Source organism: Anabas testudineus, chromosome 5, assembly GCF_900324465.2.
Source record: "Anabas testudineus chromosome 5, fAnaTes1.2, whole genome shotgun sequence".
Taxonomy (NCBI): domain Eukaryota; kingdom Metazoa; phylum Chordata; class Actinopteri; order Anabantiformes; family Anabantidae; genus Anabas; species Anabas testudineus.
Window position 1 is genome coordinate 23,771,879 of NC_046614.1, and position 14,020 is coordinate 23,785,898.

At 39.9% G+C, this 14,020-nt stretch overlaps 1 protein-coding gene across 1 annotated transcript in view; it reads right to left on the reverse strand.

Moving 5' to 3' along the window:
- ptprt (protein tyrosine phosphatase receptor type T) overlaps positions 1-14,020 on the reverse strand; it is a 236,773-nt gene that overhangs the window by 123,529 nt on the left and 99,224 nt on the right. The window contains exons 9-10 of the mRNA XM_026347177.1: positions 2,519-2,634; positions 2,019-2,199 (exon numbers count right to left, since the gene is read on the reverse strand). Coding sequence (XP_026202962.1) covers positions 2,019-2,199; positions 2,519-2,634 — 297 coding nt within the window. The remainder of the gene's footprint in view (positions 1-2,018; positions 2,200-2,518; positions 2,635-14,020) is intronic.

Here is a 14,020-nt window from a genome sequence, read left to right on the forward strand (position 1 = left end):
AAGCTGTGTGATTGCTTGTGCAGGTTCAAACTACACAGAAACTTTGCACCCTGGAGAGTAAAACTTCAACTCATTTAGTTATTTATAATTTTTTTTATATTTTTTGAGGCACTTTTTAAACTTTTTATGGTTGTTAGCATTGTAGCAGTGTGCAACAGAATAAAAGCAGTTTCCTGAGTAAATACGGAAATTCATTACCTGCCAAGCAGCATGAAACCAAGATGCACAATTTCCTTCAATAATGTACCTGTCAAATTAACAATGGTGGATGTCACACAGTGAGACAGTCAAGGTGTTTGTGACCACGTGTGATTGTCTGCATATAGACCTACATATACTGCACTGTAAGACGGCAGCTTGCAGCAGCTAAAACAATTAAAGGAACTGATTAAAACTCTGGAAGCTTTTGTCTTGAGAATAATGTTATAAAGGAAGAGAAGGTGAATCATGTATGTGAGGGAAATATCTTAATTGCAATTCTCTCATTTTGCCTCATAACATAGGTTAAGGTTTCTATTTTATCAGCATCATTAAAGAAGGAAGAGGGAAACTGTGTGTGTGTGTGTGTGTGTGTGTGTGTGTGTGTGTGTGTGTGTGTGTGTGTGTGTGAGTAGCTGCTTCATTTGCAGTAGCCCCAGCCCTATAAAGCTATTACAGTACAAACAGCAATTAGCCTCCATGTGAACAATTGCTGTTCCGTTCCCTAATTACTGAATTACAACCAGGAGATTAACGACGGTTAAATAAAAAACAATTAAGAACAAAACAATTAAAGCTTTTTTTTTTTCCTTCCCCCCAAAGCCATTGCTGCTCCCCACTCACGTCAGTTCTTTTTAACTTGCAGAGTGTGTTCAGCTAGTATAGGTAGAAATTTCAGGATGAGATGTGATGTTCCCCAGAAGCTGAATTCAGAGGATATTAGTTATGAGATCATAAGAGGCATAGAGAGCCCTGAGGACGGTTGGAAAGAGATAAGAGATTTGGGATGATTAGAACAATGTTTTTATCCTGCTTTTCACACTCTAATGGATTCTAGCTATTCTAGTTTATCACAGGCATGTTGTTGAGAGATGTGAAGCATCAGTGAATTATGAATAGTGGTGTCTGGGGCACAAGACTGTGTTCTGCATTAGTAGGCCATAGAAACCCCTGGAAAGTAGAATGGTGTTTTTAAAAGAAATCAACTCTTACGCTGCATTTATGTTTTAAGGGATTCGTAGAGTGTCGATATGCAGACGTGTCTCGTGGAAGGGCACAGTAATAAGACAAAGGTGTTTATTGGCGCAATTATGAAAATTGTAGACATTATAGACCTGGATTAACACCTGAGGACAGAAAAATATTAAAACATGCTGACGCGATATATTGCTAAGCACTTCTTTTTACTGGCATGTGAAAAACAATTAAACAAACATCATGCAAAGCTATTATTTATTAGGAGACGTCGTTACAGCCCCTCAGAGCTCTGCTTCTGTCTCCACCACCTCACATCACCTGAAACCAATACGGCTCTTTATCTGCTGGATGTTCCACTGTCTTCACCAGAGCACAGCTGGCTTTGTCGAATTGTTCAAAGATAGAGTATAATGATGATACTGTAATGATCCCAGTTAGTATTTAGTGTATGCAGCAGTAGCAACCATTTCACACCAGGTTTAATTAGGAGTTAATAACAGATATTTTAGTTTATGCCCTGAACAGAAACTTAAAGTAGATAATGGCAATAAAAGAATGACATTTCTCTGTTAAGGAACACGCCCAGTCTGCCGGGCTAACACAACTTATAATAGTCTAAAAAAAGATAATGGTCTTAGTGTCTCAATAAAAATCATGAGGCATGGTCAGAAATATAAAATGAATCATCTTCAGTGAGTCAGAGGGTTTCTCTGAGGAGGGGCTGACCACACACTGACACAGAATAACTAAAGCCGCTATGAACTGGCTATAGCTTGAATTAATGTTGAATTATAGAGTTTACTGTTGAACCATTGTGATCCTCTTTGAATACTTCTACTCACCATCCTCCTCTGTCTGCTTGACTATCTCCTCGCTCTCCTTGCTGCCTTCAGGGTTAGCCAAAACCAGCCGCAGTCTGACCGTGACAAAGGGCCTCAGCCCCCGCAGAGTGTAATGTGACGATGTCTGGATCAGCTCCTCTGCTGCAAACTCCTGCTGGTTGAACACATACTGGTACTGCACCTGAAAAGCAGAGGGAAAGATAAGACATTAAATCTCTCTCCAAAATCAATGAAGCTACCTTTAAGTAAAGCACTTCACCATGCAATGATTTGACAGATTTCAAAGGTCATAAATCACATGAACCTGAAGCAGCACTGTTGCTAAATGTATCAGTGGTAGCTCCTCTGCTGAACATCCAATTATAATACGATACTAGAGTTTGGATGATGTGTTCATTTACTTTTAGTTACACATACTAATATCAATATATACAAGATGCTACTGTCAACTTACACATATTACTATAGCAGTTCAGTTTTGTGTAGCCAGTGATACGTACCGTAAGATTGTAGCTGTGGCAGCGAGTCACGGCGTACCCAAATGTCTCCCACTGTATAGTGAGCTGACGGGCTCTGACGTCCACCACGTTCACATTCTGAGGACCGTGGACCGGATCTGATGGAGAGAATGACAGGCAACTCAAGTTAGTTCTTCATCTGAGCAGGCAGGACAGTAGCTTGACTCGAGGAAAGATTGTTGAGGCATTCATTTGACTTAATATTTGATCAACATATTTTATTTACCTGGTTCCCTAATAATCAGGATTACCAAATATATCAGTTTAAATGTATATCCTCTCCTACAGTTTGCAGCAGGATGTCACAGATTCGCATAGTGTATTCATTCAGAGGAAATAACTTTCTTCAGGGCCTTGTGCATAGACACCGTTAGGCCCTCTAAACAAGTTCAGAAGTTCCAATCTGTGACCTGTTAATGAGCAGACAGTCTGTCTGGCCATAAACATAACAGAAAAATCCAGATGGACAAGCCAGGGATTACACAATCCCACTGACAATGCGAGCACTCGCATCCACAACCAGCAACAGGCTCAAACTCACACATGGCAGCAAACCCCAAACAGCATTGTTCCAGCCATATGTTGGGCTCTCCTCCCCAGGTTTGTGTACCACAACTGACTGCACAGTAACAAGCTTGTTCAAACCTGCTTAATTAGTTTCTATCAGCTAACGATGGCAACCGAAACAGGTCACTGCATAATTAGAGAAGCTATATTAACTGTACTCTTACAATGAAAATGAAAACTTTCCTCTCAGTGTGTGTGTGGTCGAGACACCTACATAAGAGAAATGAGCTTTGGCAGTAAAGTACAAACTCATTCATTATATGTGATCACTGTTGGAAAAGCAGCTCTGCTAATGAATTAGTGACATGTGAGAGGATTCTGTTGTTCTCAAGAATTGAAGATGAAACCTTGGGCAAGACTGACTTTCTAGTCAAATTCTGCTGATAAATCGTCTAAATTATCTGTGAAACATGTGATTTGAAACATGCTTTTGTTATTTAATCTCATTTTAAACATTAATATTTAGAATCATTTCTAACTTTCTGTAATTTCACATTTCACTCACAAATCAACAACCTGATCTTCAAAAGTAATTCATGTCAAATAAGTAATTGTAATTTGCTGGTATCATTTGGAAACGCAGAACAACTGGATGCATCTCATAATAATTAATCAAGCTTGTGACTTTTAAGGAGACCTAACCCTTGCTTTAACCCCTACAGATTATATATGAAGATATTAGAGTGCCTTATAAGATTGTTCAAACAAGCTACTTACCCTAAATGTAAGATTAGCCTAATAAGACAAGATAAGACAACAATACCATGGATAACTAGCAGGCTTATCCAGTAGTTTGGAGACAAGTGATGCTGTTGTTGGTGTGTGTGTCTGCAGATACTCATACTCTGTGAAATCTGCTCCTTTTGTGTTTTAGTGCATGTGTACACTGCATTGAGAGGTTGTACTGTATGTGTTTGTGAGCTTGGCTGCAGACTTTAGACTCCCTGAGGTGCTGTAGGGTTTAAAGAGTCTGTGTTTCTGCTTAAAAGAACAAAGCCTATAAAGTAATCTACCTTTCTTGGATAAGACTGCGACAGACTGACATTTGGCAGCCAAGAAAGCTGCGGGGGGGAGTAATGTATAACCCAATCCTCAGGTCAGCACAGCAGGTGATATGCTTTCACACGGCCCAAATATTGTCGCCAGAAAAATAGAACTTTACTGCATCCGACTGAGACTGATGCAGATCGCCTCAGCTTGTTTTCCCCGTTTTATTAAAGAATAATTCTTGAGGTCATCATGCAGCTCGGGCTGCAAAGAAATATAAATTAATAAAAGAATAATCTATTGATTCTGAAAAACACTTAAGATATGCTCTCATTTCCAACAGCGAATATAATTACATTTTGTTTTTTTATAATTACTTGTTTACTTGTTTGTCTCAGAGGCAGGAACTCATTTCACAAACTTTGTTATGGACTTTCTGGAAAAGCGGTTGGCAGATCGGCCTGAAGCCAGTCGATTACTGACGTGACTGAAGGCTGAGATGGCGTGGACTGGGCCAGGAGAGAAAATTACCTTTAGTTAGAATGACAATGATGTGTTTGGAGTAGGTTGGTTTACAAAGTGTAAATCATCTGACATGTGTATGCTCGGGTAGCTCAAGCACCCCCCTAACAGGAAGTTTGCTCCCAACCTGATCAGAGGTGCAAATAATTTAGCAAAAGTCGTCTCAATGGGAGGTAAAATCTTAGGTTTCAATTTTGTTTACAGAGTCACTCTAGATAACAAATATGACTCAACCTGTAATTATGCATGTTTAAGCTGATGAACACACACACACTGTAATTTCTCAATTACAGAGACATAATCACTCATCACCGAGCTGAGAAGAGAGAATGCAATAACCAGTTTTCCCCAAGAATAGCAATAGATCAAAGTTTCTCCCGGTGCAATGACTCACGTCTGCATCGACTCAAACCACGTTAGCTAAATCACATTTATGTGCAGAAGTCTGAAGAGGACTAGGCCAAAAACAACAGATAACAGCCAGCCAAATCCCCCTTGCCAAGCATCACCAAAAGTAGCGCCCACTTAATCCCGTAGTCTTACAGTTGGGTATGATGGCAGCTAATCTTTCAGATAATCTGGCTAGCGCTCAGTTGGAGCTCCTCTAAACAGATTGCTATTTAGGAAAGCACTGGAGAGGGGGCTGGGGGAGGTAAATTCAACAAAATTAAAAAGAGACAGAACCGATATTCCACTAATCACAATAAAACTAAGTTTAAAGCTTGAATAAATACCGTGTTGTATAACATAGAGTCATTGACCTAAGTTTTAATCATAGTGAACGTTTGATTTGACAACTTTCAACTTAACTTTCAGCCATTCTAACATGCATATAAAAAAAACTACAGTGTTTACTGCATTTGTAGATAGAGGTTAACAGCAAACATACTATAGCAGACTGCAGAAGAGACATAAAGATGAGTTGAGTCAACTCATATGAAGAGAGATGCTGAGCGAGAGACTGGGTGGAAGAGAGCAGGAGAGGTTATTTGAATTATCACTGTGTTTATGTCGTTAAGTCAGCGATGGTGTCTCCCAGGCTGCCCTTGGTCGTGACAAATGCCAGATTTGCCACATGATCCATCTGATTTATTCTGTCTTCCTCATCTCGCCTCCTCGCTTTACCCCCATCAACAAGCGTTCTAAATGTTCCTTTTCTGCATCTATTCTTTGCATCCATTCTGCTCTCTAAACTCACTTGTATATCAAAGACAGATAGTGGAATGAGGACGAAGAGACTACTGTAGTAAGAGGAAGATGAAGCGAATTGAGCCCCAAATGTATGGATGACAGACTGGTGGATGGGTAAATACACTGATGGGCAGGTGGAAAGAAAAGAGAGTCAGTTTTGCATGCATAGATGAAGACACAGCTCCAGAGGCGCACGGGCACTGGGTAAAACTTCTACCCTCATTAATCAGGATGGGTCATGGGTTGGCACGTTAGCTATCACACACTGTGAAAGGGCATTTTAGATGGCACAAATTGTGACAAGGCCAGAAAGTGAAGCATGCTGTGGTCACATGTATTCTCCCTTTCCCTGTGGTGAACCAGAGGATACAAGTGTCCCGTGATAAGTACATTAATAAGGACACCAGTGCACAGAGAGCTAGTCACTTGTTAGCCCACCCTTACACAACAATATGAACCGAAATAGCACTTGACGGCCGTACACAGCAGACTGTTCATCAGCACAGTACTGAGACCACCTGTCAAGTGAGGGGGGCATCACACAGTCTGTATGTGCTGACATTGTGCTGTAGGTGTATCTAACGGTATCTGATAAATGGATTGGAAATGAACTCAAGTACACTCTGAAAACACAATCAAAGAGTAGAAGATGAAAATAAAAGCTAATCCCAACATGCATGGTGGCTCCATTTAATAACACCCACATTAAATATATAATAACCTAATTCTGGTCTTTAGCATTGGGATTGACTTTTCTGCAACTCCAGGCTAACTGTCTGTGATCATCTACACAATGGGGGCTAACAAGCATATGTGCTGGTGGAGAGCGCTGCCATAATTCTCTGCTGATTTGACCTGAAACAAAGTTGTTTTGCCTGCTTTTGAAAGTACTTAAGGGCCTTAGATGTTTTTGGCAGGTAGATATCTAGTTCAGGCAGGAGCCTAGTGAGGCATTGTGTTTTGGGATGTCTTCCTGAATCTGATGAATGAGCAGCAGAAATGGAGCCATTAATCCAAAGACTTTAGGGAGCTGTTCCAGGGAGAAGCGAGGAGAGGTGGAAAAGGAGGAGTGGAAATCAATCTTTCTGCCTCCCTACACACCCCATCCTCGTCTTTGCTGCTCTTCTGTTTCTTTTGTTTTGTATTATTCCTTTCCCATATTTCTATTTTTATGTTTTACTTTGCCATTGTTAATTGTTAATTTCAGCTTTAGACTTAATTGCCCCCCCCCATACTGTTTTCTCTCATTTCTCTTTCTCCACTTCTTCATCCCTCTTTGTTCTTTCCCGTCAGCCTCATAATGCTCTCTTATCACTACTTTCTTCATCTCCACACCAATTCCTCTCATTTCCTTCCTAGTTTTTGCTCAATCACAACCTTTGTATGTATCTTCATCAAGTTAAAGTTCTTCTAAGGGACATTTGTCTTGAATTTGCTGGAATGTGGCAAACAGCTAAAACATGTCTGGTGGTAAAATTTTGTGCCTTGAGCCAACTTTTCTTTCAGAATTTTCAATTTGTATGATGTTTAAAAATCCTCTATGGAGCTCAGGAAAGTACTTACTTAAAGAAGCTAATATTATTTCCCCTGGAGACTGTTCTGTAATCTCTAATCCATTTGGTAAACCATTTTTGATTATGCACCATTGTAAATGGTGTTACCATTATAAAAATTACGAGACACGTAATATGACATCCTGGTGGGATAATGACTCATCACCACGCCGACATTTCAGTTCAATCAAACCCTTTACCCATGGACTAGTGGGCTACAGTCATTTCTTTGCAGCACATTACATGCATAGAAAGAATGGAGGCCCGTATAAAATACTATTCAATGGAACGTTATTTATATAACACGAAAAATTATAGCACATTAAATAATAAGGTCAAAACCACAAGCTTAGAGTGGAGAAGAAAAACTTCTTTTTACAAAAGAAACTTCCAACACAACCAAGCTCAAGGTTTAGATTCGATGGGAGACGTTTGGGAATGTGCACTGGTGACAAGCTAGTGTTGCAGCACTAAGTACTCGTAATCTGTCTTCATGCTTTGTCTCCCATCAGCTCCAGAGACAAACAGTGGGAGTTTGTAGGGGGAAATGTGCATAAAAACACAGCAGACACATGTTTTTTTACATGACTTATTTCATAAGCCTAAGATAAACACAATGACAAACCACTTGTGGCACAAACTGTCAGGGCAAAAATTCACTTATGTGATATGATGTACTGTTTGTATGCAGTGCAGCAATAGCCATACAGGATAAAACTGTGTGAAACCTTTTATCTAAGAGTGTGAATAAAAATACCAGGTGCTCCTCAATATGCCATGATTGGCTGACATGACCTAACGATTCATGCTGGTCTTTGCAAATGCGGCATCAAAATAGAACCCTGCTGCTCCTTCACTCTCCGTGGCCCGTCTACTTTTTTGGGCGTTCTTTTTGATTTTTTCTTTGTTTTCTGTTTTCACAAAGACATAAAAGAAATGAGTAAAAGAAGAGTCCGTGTCAGGGTGAAGACACAGAGCGTTTCCCTCTGGGAGAAACACAGCAGGGACAACCTTGTGTTCCAGGCTGTGTATGTGCACAAGCGTGCATAGGGAAATGATATAAAATGATATCTAAAGCTACACTAGCCAAAGGCTAGAAATACAATTAATACCAGAGGTCCCAACAGCTCTGATCACTACAGCACACACTTATAGATACACATGCCTCCCTAAGCATGCTATACACTATATTTAGCATTTACTGTGTGACTGTTAATATGATGCAGAGGTTGACTTTAAATCTAAAGAAAGAAGACACACACAAAACAAGCAAACTCTCTAATGACAATGACCCTGAGGCAAACAAGCAAGATCAGACAAAAATCCTTATGAAGGCTTTTAATATTGGATTTACCAAAAGCTTGCATGTTCTTCACGTTTGTGTGAAATGTTTTTTGCAAATGTCAAACTGAAGCACATAGTATGAACATACATATACTTTATACTATACCAAAGCCCTTCAAGACCATCTCAGACTCAGCCCAGTATGTGATAATTCATGACTGAAGCACTTCAGCTGCGTCCTTATCAAATGATCAGCCATTTGTTCATGACCACTTTAAGAACATCATTAAATCGACTCATTGCTTCCACACACACAGACGTTCTACACTACATTGTTCTTTTTTAAAGAACACCATCTCTATACTGATCTATAGCCCACATCAACAGTCACATGTAATAAATAAGTGCACAGGAAAACACAATCAAATAACTCCAAACACACAAAGTCCCACCAAATTCATCTCCAACAAATACACACTAAAGCAAAAGCAGACAAGACGACACCCTGTAGCTTTGTGACTTAGATAAATTGGATTAAATCGACTAGTAACAGATGCTTTTTAGTGGATTTTAATTACGTCTCCCTGCATGGAACCAACTACTGAGAGTAAAGACATAACTCACAACATCTGACTTAATGGCAGAGTTCCTTCAAACTTTTGGGCACAAAGTCAGTTTTCTAAGATTTTTCAGTTCACCAAAAGAAAACTGGAACTTTTAAGAAAGGAAGAAAGAAAAATTATTTGACTTTTATGACACAACTTAGTTAGGTTTTTACTTGCTCTATGTGGGAGACCAGGGCTTTGTATTTCAGACTATTTTAGGCCAGACCCCCTTATGCTTACTCTGCCTTTGACTTGTACCTTGTTCTTCACATGTAGGTTGCTTTGGATAAAAGCATCTGCTAAATGACTAAATGTAAATTTAAATTCTTTGTTACTACAAAGAATTGTGCTGTGGTTTCACACTGCACTTTAGACATATCACCTGTCAATCATATGTATTATGATCACATCTTTTTCTTCAGGTGCACACTACAGACCTTCTTCTACCACCCTACAAACAAGAACTTTGATATACTTTACTATTTTTAGTTGAAAATCTAATATCTTATTTAAAGTATATAGAACATCTCTATGTGTGACTGTAAATCAATACATTAATGCACTTCTTGTGAGCTCTCACTGAGGCTTCCAGGTGCCATTAACTGCTGGAAAATGTTGTTTTTCAGTGTACAGCGTGCATGAAGGGCTGGATGGATTGTAATGAAGCACATGGACGGGGGGGCATGCTATCACTGCAAGACAATGAATCCCTCTCTGCTTTAAAACTAGTGTTCTCTAGCTAAAACTGACCTCTAGGTTTTCTAAAATGGGGTAAGTGAGCACATAATGTTGTCTTCAGGGGGAGATAAGCTGTCATGTTACAGAACAGCTGCAGTGCTACAACATCTTCCATGGCAATGAGCATTCTCAGTCATCCAGGTGAGCTTATCTGGAACAGTTAAATGTTTCACCATTCAGCCAAGTAGCTTGAGGCAGACGAAGGTACTTAAATGAACGCTGAAACCTTTTGAACTAACAAGAAAGATGTGCAGTTGCCAGGTCCTAACTTCCAGATAGCATCTTCCATGATTAGCTCTGGAGTCCTTTAACAGGATGGATACACAGGGAATGTATACTGTGATACTATCAGTGGCAAGAAGAAAAGCGCTTGGAGCCAAAACCACGCAGTAATGTAATTCAAAATGGAGCAGAAAGGAAATCTATTTCAAATCCTGCTTTATTAATATCATCACGGCCTACAGGCAGGGAAGGCACAATTGAGTTGTAGTAATTTGCAGAATGAGGGGGGCAGAGAGGGTGGAGAGGAAGGGATACTGTGGAGAGAGAGGTGAAGAGAGAGATGGAGGGTTGCTGAAGATGAGAAAGTCACATTTGGAGAAATAAAGACGAGAAAGCAAAAGATGAGAGAGAAAGGCCAAATTAAAATTGAAAGAGAAAAGAAGACGACGGACAGAGGGAGAGGAACATAAGTGAAGATAAAAGGAAATCGGAAATACACGAGGTAAATGGAAAGTCAAAAACAAATCTGACATAAAAAGAAAAAAGCAAAGACGTGGCGAAGAGGAATAGACAGAAACAGAGATCCAGAGGGGACGAGAGAAAGATTTAAAGCAGCGATATAATGAGCCAATTGATGGTGAGGCCTGGGGTTAAACACCTGAAGCCAGCCAGTAATTGGCTGAGAATGACAGAGTGACAGACAGAGAGATATAGGCAGCGACCCGGAAAGAGAGAGAGATGGAGCTGGAGACTGAGTGATGGAGGGAGGCGCTGGATGTATTCATCTTTAGATAAAAAATGTCATTGTGGCCGGGAAAGCAGAGGAAAATCATCAAGGGCCTAGAATAAGAGCATGAATGGAGCTGCCCGTTACAATGATGCCACTCAGCCAATTATATCCATAACAGTCAGATTAAATTATAAAAGAAAATGTCTTTTACTTCAGAACTCAAGAGATTTTCATCATACTGTGATGACACCTCTTGTGTTGTGAATTAGCTTTGTGGATGGGTCTATTTTTTTACTTTTTTTTTTTTAAACCTTCTGCCTTGATCACTAAAGCAAGATCCCGCAGGGTTTTTCAGGACTGAGTTTGAAAGTAGAAAAACTGATTTGTGAGTCCTGTTGCCATTTAAAAAGTTTGGGGAATTTATTCATTTTTACAGAGACCAAAATGATCAGGGCACCTCCTGTTGATCTTTTGTTCTGTTGTCCTGCTGCAGCGTCATCATCACATCATTGAAAATGAAAACAAGTCATATGATAAAGATTGTATATAGTCACAACGTGTTAAACTAGCAAAGACACATAGAAATTAATAAAGTGCAAAAAAAAAACTAAACTATATCGTGCTCACATCCCACTAACAGCTAAACTCCAGCTGAGGCTGAGGTCATTTATTCAGTAGTATTCTGAGTAAAAAAGGAGAAATGTATTGACGTGGTTGATGTCGTTATCAGATATGACGACGTGTCCTCTCAGTGGATTAGAGCGGGATTGGACAGTTGTCTTTACATGAGCATGACAACACATTCAGCTCTGGCTCCAGGCCGTGCAACACACAGGTTTCCTTCAATAAGTTGAAGAATATCCTATAACATCCAGCCCTGCTCTCTATACAGCAGAGTTAAAAACAGGCTTACGGAGCCGCGTTCCTGAAATTAAACATTTAAAGTGAAACATGCAGCTTTGTGATAAATGTCAGTAAATGATCTGTCATGGAGACCAATTAATCTTCTAATGTTGATTCACTTGTCATATTCTCATTGTCATATTAGTCCAACCACTCCTGTCACTGCAGACCCTAATCTTTCTCTCCTGTCACCATGTTGCCTCAGCACTTCCCCAAATTGTCACCAGCGCCACACATGTACACACGACTACATAATTTGACGATCACAATGATGGTGATTGCAATGATGGCAACATAAAATTAAAGTAAATAGCAACTTTTACTTTCACTTCATCATCTATTCAGTTCAATTACTACACAAAGACACATGCGATTGGATTTTCTAGACAATAAAGTTGATGGTTATAGTTGAGTGAGAAAAAGAAAGAGTGAAAAACCTTTGAGGCCAAAGTTTAAGGTCGCAGAGGCTGTAACGAGTTATTTTGTTTCTTTGTCCGTCTGCAGATCGAAGAGACAAGAGGGAGAGGACTTGTTTGGCTTTGTGCTGAGACACCGCTTTTCCAAATGTCACAACACTGCCACCGCATCGAGAAAGCATTTTACCATACACCTACTGTGTCTTTGTGTGTGACTGTGTGTGCATGAATTCCTCTGTATACCTGTATATATGTGTGTACTGCAGGGTCTAAAACCAAGGCGTTGCAATACGATTAAAGTCTTTGTGTTTTTATTTGTGTGCGTGTATGTGGAAGCGCTAAGTGTCAGTGATTTTTGTCTTGTCCACCAGCTTAATGGGGGAGTATCGACTGGCGTCCCACAGCATGGCTTTGCTCTGTTGGGAACACAGACAGAAGAATGGGATTTATTGAATCCTGCCTCTCTTCAAGAAAAACAGAGGGAGAAGTGTGAGAAGCGAATGAAACCGAGCTTGTGATCCCATAATCAGCTTTGGAAAAGGAACATGCAAATGTCACAGAAAACTGAAACCCAAACAGCCGAGTTCTCTGTGTTAACTAGCGGAGGATTCACTTGATGTCATATTTTCCACTGACCACTGAGAGGTGACGTCCTTAAATCCATTTCAGTGGAAGTGGTGGGGGCAAAATCCACAGTCGTTGACTTAAGGAGTATAAATGTATTAAATCACATTGATATATTTCTTAGATATATTCGACAGTGCAGCAACTTGTTTTAAACTGTATATATGCAGCTTGGTCCACATATGTGCACCTAATGTTGGAGCCGTCACAGTAGTGATGATATTCACCTCCAACTGCTGCATAACTGTTGGGATAGTGGCCAGTTATACCAACATGTAGGTATTCAAGTTCATTAAAAGACTTTATCTCATTACCAAGATTCTGATGGTAAATATATAAAGTTTAAATAAGTGACGATACATAACTCAGTGTCCAAAGAAAACATCCCAGGTGCAGCAGAACCAACAAAGCTTCGTCATAAGGTAATCATGTTATTTGGTGCCTGCACTCCTGATATGTTATGGCAAGCACCAACATGTGGCACAAGGTGTGAGAAGGACCTAGATAAACTCAGCAGGAGGAAGCAAAAAAGAAAAACAATATGTAGATAACACAAAACAGACAGAGAGAACAGTTAAGAAATAGAAAAACTTTCCACAAATCCACTCGTATCAAACATGATCTACAGGACAACGGTGCTGTAGAAATTCTAACTCGATGGACTGTTGATCCACTTTCAAACAGTCCACCCTAAATGCTAATTCTGACCTCTGTTGTCCCCGCTGGTAAATGAATATGACACGTTTATAATTTTGAAAGCCTTTATGAGGCAGTGGGTGAGCTTTCATAAAAGCTCAACAAAGCTCTCATCAGTGCAGCTTTTATCCCAGCTGAGCCGCTGCCTCACTGAAAAATAAAGAAAAAAGAAGCGGGCCCACTCAGATTATCACGCACCTCATCTCAAATGACAGAAGAAGAAAAAAACAAAAAACAAAACACAAGATTGATTTTTGGCCTGGCAAAGAATTCGTTTAACAAATTTTATAATGACAAACTCTTTTCGTTCAGTTTGTTTCAAAGAGTGTTTTACTGCTGAGGAATACAGAGGCACTTCCTGCCAAAGCAAACACAAGACGAGCAGATGCAGATAGCAGCGACGGCTGAGGCAGTAATAATGTCAATCTCTCCCTGTGTCTCCTGCA